Genomic DNA, 19,600 nt, shown 5'->3' with positions numbered 1-19,600 from the left:
CTGGGGTGCATTCTAGCCTCCGAAAGTATCAGTATTGTGGTGGTAAAAACCCACGAGGTTGTAACTGAGGGGAAAGGCGTTTGCAAACTTATATCTCTTTTTGAGTATATCTGATAGAGGCCAGTGATTTGAAGTAGAGTTTTTTCAAAATTTTGGTTTTTGGTATCTACACGAGATAATGGATGTTCACTAAACTGACCACAATGTATGTAAGTCAAGTCATTATGCTGCACACCTTAAACTTCTATGCTGCTGTATGTCAATTATATCTCAATAAAACTGGGATGGGAAAAGTAGGGTTTTCAACCTCGGCACAGGAGAGATTTGGGGCTGGATGGTTCCTTGTCAGGGGAGCCGTTCTGTGCATCCTTGCTGTTTAGCAGCATCTCTGTCCTCTGCCTAACATGCCGCTAGCACGTCTCCAGGTTGTGACAACCAAAATATCTCCACACATCCCCAGATGTCCCCTGTGGGGGGCAAAGTCACCCCTGATTAAGAACCACTGTGTTAAACCTGAAACCCTTATCATTACAATACGGGAGTAAAGATGCTTTTCATGTGTTTTAAAAATATTACTTATGTGGCATGTTAAAATGTAGTTTTATTTATCTTCATTGAAAGCAGTTGATTTTTAAAAAACAAAAACATAACAGGCTTTTTCTAACAATTCTCTGCTTATTGAATCTTTAAAGTAAATACTGGGAGCATTATCCTTGTTAGGAGTTTATTTTCATTCCATTAAATGGTACGTTTAGTGAAATATAACATGATTTTCAACTAAAACCATAGCCAGTTGCATATTTTAAAACTCTTATTTATCATTTTAACTTGTTTTCAAAAACAGCATATGATAGAAAAAATAGCATGTGAATTCACCTGATATACAAAAATTAACTCAAAATAAATCAAAGACCTAAATGTAAGAGCTAAAACTATAAAACTTTTGAAAGAAAACAGGCATAAATCTCTGTGACCTGGATTAAGCAATGGTTTCTTAGATATGATTCTGAAACAAAAAGCAACAAAAGAAAAAATAAATTTGACTTCACCAAAATTGAACATGTTTGTGCTTCAAAGGAAACTAAGAACTAAAAAGACAATCCACCGTTTGGTAGAAAGTTATTACAAATCATATATCTGAGAATGATCTAGTATGCAGAATACATAAAGACCTCTTAACTTAAAATATAAGACAAACAACAGAATTTAAAAGTGGGCAACAGATTTGAATAGACATTTCTTCAAAGAAGATATAAAAAATAAGCACATGAAAAGCTTCTCAACATCATTAACAAGAAAACACAAATCAAACCCAGAATGAGCTAGTACACGTCACACCCTTTTGCCCATAAAAGAGATGGGTAAAAACAAGTGTTGGTGAGACTGTGAAGACATTGAAACGTCCATACACTGTGGTCCAGTTCAGTCACTCAGTCGTGTCCGACTCTTTGTGACCCCATGAATCGCAGCACGCCAGGCCTCCCTGTCCATCACCAACTCCCAGAGTTCACTCAGATTCATGTCTATCAAGTTGGTGATGCCATCCAGCCATCTCATCCTCTGTCGTGCCCTTCTCCTCCTGCCCCCAATCCCTCCCAGCATCAGAGTCTTTTCCAGTGAGTCAACTCTTCACATGAGGTGGCCAAAGTATTGGAGTTTCAGCTTTAGCATCAGTCCTTCCAATGAAGGGAAATGTAAAAAGTGTATCCCCTTTGGAAAACAGTCTGGTAGTTTCTCAACAGATTAAAAACAGAGTTATCGTTATGAGATAGCAATTCCACTTCTAGGTAAACCCAAGAGAAATAAAAGAATATGTTCACACAAAAACTTATACATGAATGTTCATAGTAACCTTAGTTATAATAGCCCCAAAGTAGAAACAACTCAAATCTCTATCAATGATGAGTGGATAAAGAAAATGTGGTCTATCCCTACAACAGAATACTGTTTTACAATAAAGAGAAATGAAGTGCTGGTGCATGCTACATCATAGATGAAACCTTGAAAACATCATACGTAGTGAAAGAAGCCAGTAGTAACAAAGGACTACATGGTGTCTGACTCCACTAATATGCACTGTCCAGAACATCAAATCTATAGAGACAGACAGTAGATTATTGGTTGCCTAGAGAGCAGGAAGTAAAGTGAATGTTGTTCAGTCATGTCCAACTCTTTGCAACCCTATGAACTATACAGTCCATAGTATTCTCCAGGCTAGAATACTAGAGTGGGTAGCCTTTTCCTTCTCCAGGGATGGAACCCAGGTCTCCCACATTGCAGGTGGATTCTTTACCAGCTGAGCCACAAGAGAAGCTCAGGAATACTGGAGTGGGTAGCCTATCCCTTCTCTAGCAGATCTTCCTGATCCAGGAATCGAACCTGCATTGCAAGGGTCTCCTGCATTGCAAGCGGATTCTTTACCACCTGAGCTATCAAGGAAGCCCCAGAGCTGAGGAGGATGGTGAGAAATGCAAAATGACAGCTATCAGGAACAGGATTCTTTCTGAGGTGATGCTAAGTTGCTTCAGTCATGTCTGACTCTGTGTGACCCCATAAATGGCAGCCCATCAGGCTCCCCCGTCCCTAGGATTCTCCAGGCAAGAACACTGGAGTGGCTTGCCATTTCCTTCTCCAATGCATGAAAGTGAAAAGTGAAAGTGAAGTCGCTCAGTCATGTCCGACTCCCAGCGACCCCATGAACTGCAGCCTACCAGGCTCCTCCATCCATGGGATTTGCCAGGCAAGAGTACTGGAGTGGGTTGATGAAAATGTTCTAAAATTGACTATGGTGATTGTTGTATATCTCTGTGAATATACTAAGAAACACTGAATTGTATACTTTAAATGAGTGAATTTTATGGCATGAGAATTATATCTCAAAAAAGGTGGTTTTTTTTTAATGTTACTGAAGGAAAAATTTAAAAAATGGCCAATGCAATACATTAAGTGCCCATAGAATGCTAAGAACACAGGCTCTTTGTGAGTCAGTGGCCAAAAATGACTGGGCAGGCTAGAGCTGGCCAGATTTAACGTGGCGTTTTGTTTTAAAGAGTGAGGAGCCACATTATGTAAACTAGTCATGGAGGCGTTATATGGGTTAGAAATTATTGCCTTAGATCTCTTATAACTATTAGAACCTAAAACTGACTCTCAGACCCAGCCATTTAATGGTAAAGAAAGAGTTTCCACAACATTTTGTCATCACCTTTAACCAGGAGAATATTTGCTGAACATGTTTGTGTAGAAATGTATCTTTTCTTAAATTCCTTACTCATTTTACAAACACTTATAGGGTGAGTATTACAAAGCCAGGTAGTGTGCTAAGACACAGGGCCAGGGCCCGACCAGGGACTCCGTAATCTGGAGTAACTGAGTAAACAGGGAAAGCAGGCTAAAAGGAGAGAAAAGTCTCAATTACAGCATGTATGCAAAACAATGAATTATTTTAGCTTTTAAGGTTAATCAAGATGCTAAAGTGGGGTCCACTTTACTGAATAGCAAAGAATAGTTGATAACTAGCCTCTACATTGCTGTAAAAGTCATTTGCGTCCATGGTGCCTGTGGGTAAGTGGAAGCATCTAACCTTTAAGGCACTTAAGTCTTGTTTTCCTAATCTTAACGTCTGCACAGCGTAAACTTGCTGGGCATGTGCTTTCTTTACAGTTAGTTCAAAGGGAGGCAGCCGTCTGCTTCTCCAGGACAGATGTCACTTCTGCATGAAGGAATCCGTATCTACTTGCACACATCACACGTACACACATCTTCACTCCGAAGACCAGTGGATTAGGGTGAGATTGGCTTTGGGAGATAGCTTTGGGGTATACGACTCTGAGCATGCCTGCAAGGTCCTTACTTACAATTAGAAATTTACTCATGTGAGGAGGCCAGTGGGTAATGTATGGGTGATGTCTCTGTTATCTCCAAACAGGAAAGTTGGTGGTGTTGTTTTGTTTTGTTTTTTTAATTTGGCCAAGCCATGTGGCATGTGGGATCTTAGCTCCCGGACCAAGGGTCAAACCTGCATCCCTTGAATTGAAAGCAGAGCGTCTTAACCACTGGACTGCCAGGGCAGTCCCTAGTGTTGGTTTTAAGGAGGAAGAATTTCTAGGTACTCTTTGATCTTAGCCAAAATATAAAATTATAGCTGTTATACACTTGGGAGCGAGGAGGACTGTGGCACACTGGAGATTTCAATGCCTCCACATTACCCAGCTCTAGCTAAGAATTGCCGTGGGTGGTGTTATTAGATCTGCTGATCTTTATGTGAAAGCTCTTGATTTTTAAATATTGACACATGATCCAAATATTTTAAAAACAATGTTCAGACCAAATAAAACACAGCTGGAGGCCAGTCTTAGCCCATAGGTTGCCATTTTGCCATGTCTGATCTGAGTTCCTATCAGACTGAAATTCCAGACAGAGGAAGTTAAGATACTCATTCATTTATCCCTCAAATGTTTGCTGAATATCTTGCTCATTTCAGGCTCTGGGCTAGAGGAAGAAAGAGGCAGATACATCTTTTTTTTTTTTAATCCAGAGGTTTAAAAAATTGTTTTTAATAATCATAAGAGGTAAAACTAAGCAATCTCTTCCTGTACTTTCCTAGTTGTAGTTTTTTAAATGGCAATTTTCTTTTAAATGTTGTAAATTTAAAAGCTGGATGTACAGCTTGATAGGTTAGTATCTTTATTTAGTTTTCTCACCCAAGCTCTGGAATCCAGCTGCCCAAAGCATGATGGAAACTTTGACAAATCCTCAACTGCACTGTTAGGAGCTCTAACACCCTGTGAACAGGTGCAGTAAAGGCCAAATATTAAGTATCTGCACAATTATCACTGCTATAGATAGTTGGGGCTACATGAGGAGCTATCTCGGCTATAGCCACTGCAGGTTGGTTAGCAGAGTACATGTGCACCATGCATACACACAAAGGCAACACATATGCACGTGCATGCACACGCACACACACACTCAATGTGTTAAAAGGATCTCAGGTTGGCAGCTCAGAGCTGCAAAGCCTGGAAGAGAGCCCCTGAACCAACTCTCTCATCTCCAGTTGGGTAAACTGAGGCATGGGAAACTGAAGTCACTTGCCCAAAGTCACACACCTCGTTAGTCACACATCCAGGAAGGCTGACTGATATATAGGTGACATGTACATAACTAGTATCTCAAGGATCAGTATGGCTGTCTTCAGACTGGTGGTTCAGCATATATACAATGTCTTTCAACCCGATTCTTCACAGCGTATCTCATGACACAAGGCAGGGCCAAACCTGTCCCTCCTGGTGTTCTTATCCTCCTTTTCTGCCTCATGTTCAAGGAAGATGTTCCATTTCCCTGCTGTTGGGGGACATCCTGAGACAATGAATGAGTGATCACACTCCACAGGGGCTCTCAGATGGGGAGACACACACAAGTGTGAGCAGCTTCCTTCACCTGGGGCTTCCTGCAGGAGGTGGTCCCTGAGCTGAATGAGTCCCAGGGCACAGGCAGGAAACAGCCAGGTGAAGAGGAGAGAGAAGAGGGAGGTTACCAGGGGACAGAAAGCACAGCACAGAGGCTTGGCAGAATGAGAGCGCCTGACTTGTCAGGGGAAGGAGCCTGAGGCTACAGGGTTCAGAATCATCTTTGTCCCGCAGGCACCAGCCTAGTTCAAGCCGTGGTATTTACTGCTGAGAGCATCAGGGTAGCCTCAGGCTGGCTTGTGTACCTGACCTGGCTGGCTTGTGTACCACACCCACTTGTGTAGCTGACCAGCTACACAGTCACAGATACTCAGCACCTCCACTAACCCACAGAATCATTATCAAATTCATCAGCCTGGCATGGAGAGCTTTTTCCTGATGTGACCTCAATGAACTCCAGCCTCCCCATCTTCTCGCTTTAAGTATTCCATGTTCCAGCCACTCCAGGCTGCTCCGCATTCCGCAGCCTCGCCCCACACCGTCACCCTGCCAGGGCATCACTCAAGCTACGCCCTCTGCCTGGAACTCCACCCCTCCTCCCCCACTGCACTCATCCCTCAAAGCCCTTCTCTCGGGCACCGTGTCCAGCCTTTGCAGTGCTCCCCACACCACTCTGGTGATTCTCTTTCCAACCGCCCGGAGGCATCTTGCCAGTTCTTATATAATGCTCCTTCTAATTTGTCTTGGAGCACATTTATGCCATATCCCTCTCCCCAAAGAGACTGAATGCCCCTCGAAGGCCAGCTGAGATATATCCTAGTCTTCTCTGAATCCCCAATCCCAAGTAATAGGTGCTAATGTGTTTTGAATTGTCCAGAATCACACAGCACTGATGCTCCAGCAGGGAAAAGATGGTATTTCTTAGACGCCCTTCAGGTCAGCATCACACCTGCTACCCTGAGATGTTTGCTGGTCTACCCAACTGCTGCCCCGTGCAGCTCTGGGGAAGGGGAAACATTATGAAAGGTGCTAGAGTTGGGGTGCCCACCATGGGGCCAGAATTTACTGATGGAGATTTTGGGAAATGCCAAACTAGAGAGTAAGACCTTTGTAATGTTTCCTTCAGGGATCTGGATTGGTTAAATTCCTATCAGCTCCTCCATCTTCCCCTCAGAACTTTCGGCAGAGCAGAACATCAGGCCATAAAACTGGCAAACTCACAGCGACAGACTTCAAATAGTCCCCAATATCATGTCTCCCCTCTCCAGTAATAAAAGCACTCCACGCTTGGCTGAACAATGGCCACCATGGTAAAAGACTACATTTCCCAGGCTCCCTTGTGGCTAGGTTGAGTCACAGTATGAGAATGTCCAGTGGCAATTTCCAGTAACTTTCCTTAAAAGATACTTGAAAAATGGCTTTTTTTCCTTTTCTCCCCACCTCCCACCCTTTCCCTCTATTCTAATGTCTGGATTGTAGTGATTATGGCCACCACTTTGGACCATGAGAATGGGGGCTACACCTTAGCGATGGAAGGAAGATGAGCTGAATGATCCTTGGGACTCTGGGAAGTCTGGGGAGCTAAGCTCTGTATCTGGCCTAGACTTCCCACCTCTGGACTTACTTGAGAGATGAATAAAACACTGCTTGGTGGTGGTTTAGTCTCTTAAGTCGTGCCCAGCTCTTGCAAGCCCATGGGTTGTAGCCTACCAGGCTCCTCTGTCCATAGGATTTTCCAGGCAAGAATACTGGAGTGGGTTGCCATTTCCTTCTCCAGGGGATATTCCAGACCCAGGGATCAAATCCAGGTCTCCTGCAATGCAAGCAAATTCTTTACTGACTGAACTACCTCTGCTTCAATTATGTTATTTTGAATCTCTATTACTTATAGACAAACTACATTCTAACTGACAACCTGGGTTCTCATCCCAGGCCTTTGAGGCCACACACAGGGCACTGGTGCTCTTGGACCTTGAATCCCCTTTCTGTAAAATGGTCAAAATCATCTTTTGAAACTTCAGAATAAAAGTTTGAACTCTATATTAGAAGCAGATTATGGCAATCAGTTTTGTCACCACAGGGCATAACTGTTCACTTCCATTCAACTGAAAAGACACCGCATTATGGGGAAGCCCTGTGAGCGCAGCAGCATCTGACTGTGCAGACTGTGTGCTGCACAGCTCCAAGGGCACTATATGTCCTCTGGTTTGTATGAACAGTGGTTCCTGGAGCTACGCAGTGCACAACTTGCACAACTGTACCTGGCTGCCCTGTGTCTGTGGTGGTACAATGCGGCTCTAAATTGCAAAAACCCTACATATGCATGTTCAATAAACATGTATTAAGCACCTATTATGTTCCAGACACTGGGCTAGGTACTTTTCCATCTGTCATGTGAACAGTCAGAATTGGAAACTGGGAGGTCTAAAGTCCAATTAAATGCCAAAACTTGGTATATATATTGGTCTGTATATTTGAATGAGCTGGCCAACACTTTCAGATAGGAAACTTGCACATAAAAATTCAGATGTCCAGTCTTTCTTGCAAACTTAGATGATGGGACCGTACTGGAGAGCATCTGGTGGAGTGGAATAGCAGGTGCCCTCTAGCCAAACGCAAACTCTCCCGTCTGCCTCAGTCCCCACCACTCCCTACTGTCTCTGACACAGAGGTCCACAAACAGTTAACAGTCATTGGCTCTGCTGTTGCTTTTATTCCTTGAGGGTGAAGTGGTAAATGAAAACTTCCTTACGTCCATCTCTCTTTTCAAGAGCAGAAAAGTAAGAAACGACCCAAGATGGCCAAGTGCCTCAAGAAAACTGGCCCAGCTTCCTTCCTTCATTATATTACCTACCTGATGTTGTGGGGGCTTGTCTGCTGCCTCTTGAGTAGAAAGTGAGGGAGTGAGAGAGATGGGGAAGAAACTGGGGGAGTGGGAAGGCAGGGTTAAAACTTTACCATGACTTTTCTTTAAGGGTAATCTGAATCAAATTAAGCAACATTTTTATATTTGTTAAATTTGGATAATGGGAACACAGGCATATTCTGTACCCTACTATATGTTTAACATATTTCCTATTAAAAACATCAAAATGAAAAGGGAAATGGCTCAGTGGGGCCCTCTTTGGTGGGGCAGGTGCTTCACTGGGAGCTTAGAGGGGGAGGGTCAGGAAGGGTTCCCAAGGGAGGGGTGGAGAGGTTGGGCCTTGAGAAATGGGAGGATTCTGACTTGAGAATAAACGGTTCCAGATCCAAGAAGTCACCCAGAAGCAGAAGCGAGGAGGAGGGGATTCTGGAGGCCTACCTGGAGGAAGGTGGCGGGGTGCAGAGCAGGGTGGGGAGGTGGTCAGGGTGCCAGAAGACCGAGGGTGGGCTGGGGACACACCGACACCTGGCCTCACTCGCCCTGACCCCACCAGGCCCACCCTTGGCTCCGTGCACGGCCGGCAGTGTTTCTAAGGATGTGTGCCTATTTTTAGAGCAGAGATTTATTTCTTTCCATTTCAACTGTTTACTTCTGTCCTGGGCTTGTGAATCTGCCGGCTTGTGTTACAAGGGAGAACCACAGCCCTGTGGACCAGACATGGCTGCTTCCTGCATGGCCAAGAGTGTCTTCTGGTTTATGGGACAGGATGCGGGCCACAAATAGGGAGGGTTTATGATTTTGTGGACTGTAGTTGGAAGTCATGCAGTGTGATCAGAAGTCCCAGGATTCTGTCCCGGTGCAGTGGCTGATTTGCAGTGTGACCCTGAACAAGTCCCTTCCCTTCCCTGGGTTTCAGGCTGCTGTTGTTATATTGATTTCTCATCACCAAAGTGGCGATAATACTCCTAACCTCAGGAGTAATGATTCGATGAGATACAGAAAGCACCAGGTGAATGACATGTGTGCAGGAGAAACTCTGTAAACCAGGGTTTCTTTTACCCGTGCTGTGTTCGTACAGGCAGGGATTGAGGTGGGGCTTAGATCATCTCTAAGGGTCCCTCTAATTCTGAGATCCTACAGTTCTAGAGGTTTTCTCCTCCATCATTTCTCCCTGCAATTCATGGTCCCAGAATTCTTAACACATTATGGGCTGGGGGAGGCAGGTCTGTTGCCTACCGGCTATGTGATTTCGGGCATCCGTTTCCTTTTCTTAGGGTGGTTTTAACCCCAACCTGCAAGGATCAATCCCACAGAATCCTCATGGAGATTTTATGAGACAAGGCCCATAAAACACAGGTCAGCACCTGACACGTAAGATGATCTCAACAGAGAATCGTTGTAGTGTTAAAATTATTGTTGCTGGCAGGGGCCTGTTGTTTTCTACTGTTGTTTTTATAATGTGTCACAGATTCCCAACTGCAGACTTCAGAATCAATTTGAAGGATCCAATTTCTTTATAAGTCTGGGATTATCTCTGCCTTCTTTCATGCAAATATTTTGATCCTCTTACTGAGACACTAAAAAATATTACTCCTTTTCCTCAAAGCCTCATTAACAAGTAACATGTATAGTTAAATTTTTTAGGCTGGTAGTTTTTGTTTTTTTTCTTTTTTTAAGATTTGTATTTATGTGAAAATAATGTAACAACTTCAAAAGAAACTGAATTAGAAAAAATAATTTGCTGGTAATTCCCAACTTTGTTCTCCAATTTGCCTTCCAGGCTCATCCCACACGCCTTCACTGGAGGTGGTAGTTAACAGCACAGGCTACTGTGTCTGACTGTCTGGGCTGGAGTCCCAATTCCTGGGCAAGCTACTTCATTGCTCTAAGCCTCAGTTTCCCCATCTTTAAAATGACTGTGTGTGTGTTAGTCATTCAGTTGTATCCAACTCTTTGCGACCCCATGGACTGTAGCCTGTCAGGCTCCTCTGTCCATGGAATTTCCCAGCAAGAATACTGGAGTGAGTTGCCATTTCCTCCTCCAGGGACCTTCCTGACCCAGGGATTGAACCTGGGTCTCCTATATTGCAGGCAGTTTCTTTACTGTGTGAGCCACCAGGAAAATGGGGCTGATAACCAAAACTTTCGGAAGACTAAAGAAGATAATCCATGCAGGGCTCTGTCATAGTAAATGTTGACTATCTATTGATGCTCTAAGAACTCATACACTGTACCCTGACAGGTCACGGTGTGACCTGTCATTCTCAAACATCGCTATACATTGCCCATTTTCCCCACTGTCTGGTATGGCTGAGCAGCTGGCTCAGCTTCAGAGCGGCATCCACTTAACTCCACAGAGACAAGAAAGGGCAGGTCCTCTTGGGGAATCAGTCAACAGCGGATACTTTTAGCACATGGAGCATTCCTCTCCCGTGGGAGTCCAAGTGCAACAATCTCATGATAAGCTCGAGTTTTTCCAGGCTGCAGACTAAGAAAGTTTTGAGGACTACTTCTTCTTTTTTTTTTTTTTTACTGTGCACAAGTTTGGAATCTTCTGCTGCAAACAAAGCAGCTTTCCAATTCTCCGTACTCTACTGTGTCACATGACACTGAGGCTTAACAGTTGCATCACTGCAAACCTAACCCCCTCCAACACTACCTGTTAACTGAATTCAGGTCATAAGACTGTGAAGAACTGTGCATAAAATCAGAGATGCTTAGAGCTGGAGGAGGTGTCAGAGGGCATCTAGGCCAACTGTGTCCATTTTGCAGACTGGGAAACTGAGATCCAGAGAGGGAAAAGCACTTGCCTAAATTGGGAGCAGAGTCAGGATTAAGGATCTCTGCATCTCAGGTTGTTTCTAGGAGGAAAAGGGGACAGTCTTTCATACAGTACACTCCCCAGCTATAAAGCCAGAGCACATGCATGGCTCAAGCTCTCTTCCTGAGGACTCCAGTGAAGCCTTTTAGTGTCAGGGCTAAGAGTGGACTCAGAGCTGTGTCATGGTTCTGCCACCGCCTCACTGCAGTTTCTTGGACAAGTTACTTGACCTCTCAGTTTTCTCATCTGCAAAATGGGATGACAACAATGCCTGTACCACAGGATTAAGATGACAGTTGAATGGATTAATATTTTCAAAATGCAAGAACAGTGTCTGCATATAAAAAGTGCCCTCTAAGCGCTTGTTGAACTAAAATTAAAACAGGAGGGGTATAGCATATAAGAGAGAGGACAGTGGGCCCAGACATGTGACCAGTGCAAGTTCCCTCCTCTCTCTGGGCTCGGGTTCTGCTCTGTGAGTTGGAGGGCTAGACACCCGCTGGTCTCTGCGTCCCCTCCAGGCCAGTGGCCCGGAGGCCTCTTGAGGTCTGCATACCTTTGGCCTCTCCCTGCGCTGTGATTTCAGAACATGGGAGGAGGTCAGGTGAAACTCAAGCTGGAATGTCTGTGCTCTCAGCAGGAATGGAGCCCCACGAGACCTTTTCAAAGCTCCCATCCTGACTTGCAAATCAGGTAATAGAGGCACCTCAGTGAAGGGCCAATTGTGAGGTGGAGACAAAAACCCCAGTGGTCTTGGTTATCTCCTAACCTTGCTCTGATTTCTCTTCTCTTTTTCTTGAACTTAGAGAGAAAGTGGTCTTTGAAAATGTCCACTTGAAACCACAATGGTATGAGGATCCCAGGTCTCGGATTGCCAACCCTACTCCAAAATTCAAGTGTATTTGAACCTTCCTCCTGCCAGAGGGGGAGGTGGCACACTTTGGGGCCTGCTTGAAACCTGAGTCTTCCACGCCCTGGTCCTGTGATACAGGGCGAGACAGTCAGCTCTCTGTGCCCCAGGCTCTCCATCCCGCCTGTGTTCACAGGCATACCTTCCTGTTAACCACCTGCAAGAAGGGCTCAGGTGTGTAAGGGCACAGAGGCCCTGGGAATTTGCTTCTGGGGCCAGATACTTTGATATTAGGAGTGGGGCCATTTGCCAGTTTGGAAAATGGAGCTCCAAGCTGAGGCTCAAACAGTTCTCAGGGGCTCTACTCTGAGAGGGTTCCTCTATCTGCCTAGTCCAAGGTCTGATGTCTGGCTCTGAACCTTGTCATCATGCATCCAATTTGCAGCCACAGCCTAATCCTAACTCATTTCCATCCAGGGACTCAGGGCAACTCCAACAGCCTGGAAAGCCAGAGGCAGAAGGCTTTGGGGGCTTCTTGGGGAACCTGTGCTTTACCCTGGGAGCAGCAAAGATTCTTCAAGATGGTGGAAGGGTTGCAGAGAAGGGCAGGGCCCTTGTTTATCTTTAGGGAAGATCTCTGTCAGCAAACCCACCCACTCTCTGTCCTCGGAACTCCCTGGGCTGCTGAGAGAAGTCCACAGTCTTTAGTCTGCCTTACACCTCCCTCTCTCCCCATGTCTAGCCCCCTTCCAGGCTCAGCTAGCCCTCCACCGGAACCCCACCTACACTCCCCACCACCGACTGCTCTCTGTGCCTGAGCCTCTGCTTGTGGCCTTCGCTCAACATACAATTGTTTTTATTCATGGCTTAGAAGAATCCAGGGCCCAGTTTCAGTATCACCTGCTCTGTAAAGCCTCCTACCGAAAGGATTCATCCTTTCCCTGAGCTCCTTGTGTGCTCCCACTTGGGGTGTGGCTTATTGCGCCCGCTCCCCTCTGGACTGAGCACCTGAGGTCAACTCCAGTGGCCTCGCCTCGGGGACCATCTCCTCCTGGTTGGGTGTAGGTGTGGGCAAGGGGTTGTGGGCAGAGGATACATTTCTGGAGGGGTTTGTCACTCTGTGGGGCCTAAAACCCAGGACCCCTAGACAAGGATTCTGGGTTATCTTAAAGAAGACATTTAATCAAATCTGGAGGTAGGACCAGTTTATAAGCTCATGGAAACGTAGTCCTGAATGGGGCCAATGAGGCTCCATCATTCCATGGACTGGGACAATAAGGTCTGAAGGACAGCAACTGGCTCAAGGTGATGTGAATGTGAGAGACACAGCCAGGGTTGCCCCTGGAACATCTAACCTCTTGTCTTGCATCTTCTCTGCTAACCTACACTCCCTGTACACGAGCTGTGGTTACTGGAGGGTTAGTGAAATGGTACAATAGTATTTACTGTATGGATCACTGTTAAACTAGGTTTGAAGAGTGACAGCTTTTTTAAAAAAGACATGAAATATCCCATTTTTAATGAAAATATATCAAATGGAAAATTTACTTAATTCAGTGATATTCATTCTGTACCTTCTCTGAACTGGCCATCGGCCAGGGTGCCAAGGATATACAGATACAACGATAGTATAGCAGGCCACCTTGGAGTCCCTCCCTTGGTTCTGTCACAGCTCCGTGGTGACTGGCCAAACCACAGATGTGACCAGTGAGCTTCCTGTCTTGGGATGCCATAACCTGGCTGCAGAGGCAAATTCTGAGCTTAAACACATTTATAGGTACTACTTATGAAACGCAAAGATAAGGACATCAAACCAGTGGAAGTAGATCTTTGTATATTAGTTGTTTAGTTGTGTCTGACTCTCTGCGACCCCATGGACTACAGCCTGTCAGGCTCCTCTATCCATGGAATACTCCAGGCAAGAATATCAAAGTGGGTTGCCATGCCCTTCTCCAGGTTATCTTCCCAAACCAGGGGTCGGAGCCATGTCTCCCACGCTGCATGCAGATTCTTAACCATCTGAGCCACCAGGGAAGCCCTTTACTTCTCAGTTAAGTCATTCCATGACAGACATTCCCTACTGTCCTGAAGCAGCTGGCTTGACGGAATGGTGGATAGGGCTTTTGAAAACTCAGTTCCAGTGCGGCCAGGTGGTGAAACCCTGCAGGGCTGGGGCAGGGGTCGCTCTGAGTCTGAACATGCTCTGATTCAGTGTCCAGTATGTGGTGCTGCTTCTCCATGACCAGGACTCACGGGTCCAGGAGTCAAGGGTCGGCACAGGGATCCAGAAATTGCCAACATCCTCTGGATCATAGAAAAAGCAAGAGAATTTCAGAAAAACATCTACTTCTGCTTCACTGACTACACCAAAGACTTTGACTGTGTGGATCACAACAAACTGGAAAATTCTTAGAGATGGGAATACCAGACCACTTTACCTGCCTCCTAAGAAACCTGTATGCAGGTCAAGAAGCAACAGTCAGAACCAGACGTGGAACAATGGACTGGTTCCAAACTGGGAAAGGAGTACATCAAGGCTGTATATTGTCACCCTGTTTATTTAACTTCTATGCAGAGTACATCATGCGAAATGCCAAGTTGGATGAAGCACAAGCTGGGAGAAATATCAATAACCTCAGATATGTAGATGACACCACCCTAATGGCAGAAAGTGAAGAAGAACTAAAGAGCCTCTTGATGAATGTGAAAGAGAAGAGTGAAAAAGCTGACTTAAAACTCAACATTCAAAAAATGAAGATCATGGGATCTGGTCCCATCACTTCATGGCAAATAGATGAGCAAACAATGGAAACAGTGACAGACTATTTTCTTGGGCTCCAAAATCACTGAAGATGGTGACTATAGCCATGAAATTAAAAGATGCTTGTTCCTGGGAAGAAAAGCTATGACGAACCTAGACAGCATATTAAAAAGCAGAGACATTATTTTGCCAACAAAGGTCCATCTAGTTAAAGCTATGGCTTTTCCAGTAGTCATGTATGGATGTGACAGTTGGACCATAAAGAAGGCTGAACGCTGAAGAATTGGTGCTTTTTAACTGTGGTGTTGGAGAAGACTCTTGAGAGTACCTTGGACTGCAAGAAGATCATCCTAATTATTCATCAGAAGGACTGATGCTGAAGCTGAAGCTCTGATACTTTGGCCACCTGATGTGAAGAGCCAACTCATTTGAAAAGACACTGATGCTGGGAAAGATTGAAGGCAGGAGGAGAAGGGGATGACAGAGGATGAGATGGTTGGATGGCATCATTGACTCAATGGACATGAGTTTGAGCAAGCTCCAGGAGGTGGTGAAGCACAGGGAAGCCTGGCATGCTGTAGCTCATGGGGTCGCGAAGAGTCAGACATGACTGAGACTAAAAAAACAATGACCCACTCACTATCACAACTGGTACCCCTAGTGACCCACTGGCAAAAGTTTTGCTTCCTGTTCCTGTGACCTTATGCTCTGCTGGCCTCAAGGTCTTAGTTCCAAAGAGAGGAATACTTCTACTAGGAGACACAGCAACGATTCCATTGGATTGGAAGTTAAAACTGCCATTTTGGGGGCTTCTTATGCCTCTGAATGAATAGGCAGAAAGGGAATTTCTGTACTGGCTGGGGTGATGTGTGTTGATTACTGAGGGGAAAATTAGGCTGCTGCTCCAGAAGGGTGGTAAAGAAGGGCATCCCCCTGAAATACAAGGGATTACTTGTATTTCTATAGGGCTTTCTCAGTATTACAAGGCCCAGGAATTAAAGCCAATGGAAAACTATAGTAACTCAATCCAGGCAGGACTACTAATGGTCCAGGCCCTTTAGGAGTAGATTCATTCCATCAGGCAAAGACTCACAGCCAGCTAAGGTGCTTGCTGAAGGCAAAGGGAGCAGAGAATGGGTAGTAAGAAGGCAGTTATAAATACCAGCTATGACCATGTGACCAGTTAGACAAACGAGGACAATATTGTTATGAGTATTTCCTCTGTATTTTTATGAACATGTTTGTGTATGTGTGAGTCTATGTATGTGTGTATGCATTAAGTAAATATCTTTGTTTTCTTCCCTCTATTATTCTCTTAATATGTAACAAAGAATGTACTGATTTTATACGGTGGCATTTAAGTATTGTTAATTTTATATCATAGTATTAAGTTTCAGGCTATCAAGGAGAAAAGTAAACATTACTGAAGGACTTTACTTCTTCTTCTGGAAGGTACCCAGGATATTTGTATCACATTAGGCAGAATTATGACCTTATTATTGTCCTATATGGAGATAAGTATGGTTTAAAAAGATGTGTATGGGTGCCAAGTTGACCACAAGTGGACATGTGATGATTAATTTTATGCATCAACTTGACAGGGTCACAGACTGCCCAAACATTTAGCTAAGCATTATTCTGAATATGTCTGTGAAGGTATTTCTAGATGACATTAACATCTGAATTGGTAGACTGAGTAAAGCAGATGGCCCTCCCTAAGGTGGGTGGGCCCCATCCAATCAGTTGAAGGTCTGAATACATATACAACAAAAAGGCTGAAACTCCTACCAGTAAGAGGGAATTTCTTTCTGCCTGACCTTTTTGAGTTGGGTAATTGCTTTTCTTTTGTTTTCTTGCCTTTGGACTTGATCTGAAACACTGGCTCTTCCTGGGTCTTGAGCCTGCTAGCTACTGGACTGAAACTATACCATCAGCTCTCCTGGTTCTCAGGCCTTTCGACTCAGGCTAGAACAACACTTTCAGTTGTCCTGGGTCTCCAGGTTGCCAACTGCAGATCCTGGAACTTGTCAGCCTCAATCATCATGGAAGCCAATTACTTACAATAAATTTCTTTATATCTAAATCTATATATCTATACTATTTGTTCTTTTAGAGAATCATGACTAGCACAACACACATACACGCACACACACCCCCCCACAAAGGCGAGACCACTCTAGGGCTATTGCCACAGAAGGAATGGTGAAATGGTGCCCCAGGCAGTTAGCCTGCCCCTCCCCCAGGCAGCAAGAGTCACCGTGCTGCGTGTGTGACAATGTGTCCCTTTCGGTGCCTACTCACATCAGGGTCCAGCTCATCCAGCTCGTTTTCCAGGGTCCTTAGCTCCTCTTCTGTTAGGGCTCCAAGGATTTCATCTTCATCCAGGTCGCGGTATTTCTCTAGTTCTCGTCTGTACGACATTGTGAAAGAGCTTTCTGTGCTGACCTACTGGAAAGAGAAAAACCTTAGAAAGATCCTTCTTGGATTCATTCTCAGAGCAAGTAGATGCTTGTCACTCACAAGGAGGCCTGGGCATGTTTTATGAATTGTCAGGATAATAATTACTATAATGGAATCCTGAATTAAGTTGGATTAATTCTCTAATAAACTGTGCAAGGTTAAAGTCCTGAGGGCATGCGGCTCAACAAAATGTAATTGTTGTAATTGGCAAGGCCATTAGTTACAAGTAATAGATGATTATAAATGGCCTATGAGTGCCTGAAAACTGTTTCATTCTTCAAGTAGTTCAAATATTTTCTGTACAACTCTCCACCCCATATATCCTTATGGAAAACATGCTGGACATTCTGCCAAGGCCTATCTTAAAAGCAGGGTGAACATCAGTGGTCCATTGAGTACCTGCTGTATGCAGGCTCTTCTACAACATCTCATTCAATCCTCGTGAAGAACAGCTGACGCTAATAGCTAAATTGTTAAAAAAAATTTTTAATTGTTAATAGGGAGAAGACTCTTGAGAGTCCCTTGGACGGCAAGGAGATCCAACCAGTCCATTCTGAAGGAGATCAGCCCTGGGATTTCTTTGGAAGGAATGATGCTAACGCTGAAACTCCAGTGCTTTGGCCACCTCATGCGAAGAGTTGACTCATTGGAAAAGACTCTGATGCTGGGAGGGATTGGGGGCAGGAGGAGAAAGGGATGACAGAGGATGAGATGGCTGGATGGCATCACTGACTCGATGGACCTGAGTCTGAGTGAACTCTGGGAGTTGGTGATGGACAGGGAGGCCTGGCGTGCTGCGATTCATGGGGTCACAGAGTCGGACACAACTGAGTGACTGAACTGAACTGAATAGCTAACTTATACTACCATACACCAAGCTGTGATTAAGTGATTCCCAAGGACATCCTATTAATAATTTAACCTCTGTGGCAGGCATTCATTCCCATCTTGTAGATGAGGATGCTGAGTTTAGAGAGGTTGCTGCTGCTGTTGCTAAGTCGCTTCAGTCGTGTCCGACTCTGTGCGACCCCATAGACGGCAGCCCACCAGGCTCCTCCGTCCTTGGGATTCTCCAGGCAAGAACACTGGAGTGGGCTGCCGTTTCCTTCTCCAATGCATGAAAGTGAAAAGTGAAAGTGAAGTCACTCAGTAGTGTCTGACTCGTAGCGACCCCATGGACTGGCAGCCTACCAGGCTCCTCTGCCCATGGGGTTTTCCAGGCAAGAGTACTAGAGTGGGGTGCCACTTCCTTCTCCTTAGAGAGGTTGAGGGACTCACCAATCACACTCCCGAGAGGCAGAAGGATCACCATTTGAACCAGATCTGCTGTGTTCCAAGCCGGCACCGTTCTAGCCACTGCATCCACACCTTTTCACAGACCCCCTAACTTCATGGCCAGAGGGAGACCTCCTTGTCCAGAGCTTTCATTTCACCTCTGAGGGAGCTGGCTCAGAGAGGAAGTCACTAACGGGAGGGAGGGGGTCTGGGAAAAGGGGGTCCAGGGCTGCCACTTGCCAGCTGTCCTCCTTGCTAGAGACGCCTACTGCTCATTCCCCATGGCACAGAGGTACCTGCCACCCGTGTCTGGATCCCGTCTCTGCTACTTCCATAACTAGGACACTGTCACACTTGAGAACTCATTCAATCCTGGTGCCACACCCTGTAAATTGAGTCTTTTAACTAAAACCATTTTGTCAACAAAGAAGCTGAGGGATGGCTTAGGCCTTGACTCGGAATCCCTGTCACCGGACCCCAGTGCTTCCATTGCACCACACCGCCTCTCACCTAACACTGAATTGTGTCCCCTCCAAGTTCTTCTGTTGAAATTCTAACCTCCCCACCTCAGTAACCCAATACCATGATCCAAGTAAGAATGTGACAGTACTTGGAAAGAGGGGTGTTGCAGATGTAATTAAAGTTCAGTGAGGTCATGCCAGAGAAGGGTGGGCCCCTAACTCAATAGGACTGGTGTCCTTATGAAAAAGGGAAATGGAAACAGACAGGCACACAGGAAGAGCATCACGTGAAGATGAAGGCAGAAACGGAGGTGATGCTTCTACAAGCGGAGGAATACCAAAGATTCCAGCAAGCCACCAGAACCTGGGGAGAAGCCTGGAACAGACCCTCAGCCCTTGGAAGGAACCAATCCTGCCAACACCTTGATCTTGGATGTCTGGCCTCTGGAACTTTAAGACAATAAATCTCTGCTTTTTAAATCAGTCAGAGTGCAGTACTTTATTATGGCAACCATAGCAACTAATACCATCAGCATCAGCTTTCTTGCAGCAGTTTGTGGTTTCAGACCCCAGTGCAAACAAATACAAACAAAACCCATGGCTCATCTGTGAAATGATTGATGGAATTTTCCAGAGTAGAGAAAAACAAAACCTAGGAAAAGAACCAACTTATCAATCAAAAAGCTGGGAGAAATTGT

At 45.1% G+C, this 19,600-nt stretch overlaps 1 protein-coding gene across 1 annotated transcript in view; it reads right to left on the bottom strand.

Annotated features, from left to right (window-relative positions):
- Positions 1–17,127, bottom strand: part of TMOD1 (tropomodulin 1) — a 66,001-nt gene extending 48,874 nt beyond the window's left edge. Inside the window, exon 1 of the mRNA XM_068974299.1 lies at positions 17,008–17,127. Coding sequence (XP_068830400.1) covers positions 17,008–17,127 — 120 coding nt within the window. The remainder of the gene's footprint in view (positions 1–17,007) is intronic.
- Between the last annotated feature and the right edge of the window lie 2,473 nt (positions 17,128–19,600).

Source organism: Capricornis sumatraensis, chromosome 6 (assembly GCF_032405125.1).
Source record: "Capricornis sumatraensis isolate serow.1 chromosome 6, serow.2, whole genome shotgun sequence".
NCBI lineage: Eukaryota > Metazoa > Chordata > Mammalia > Artiodactyla > Bovidae > Capricornis > Capricornis sumatraensis.
The sequence above is the reverse complement of the archived record's forward strand: the minus strand, read 5'-3'. Positions and strand labels throughout refer to the sequence as shown.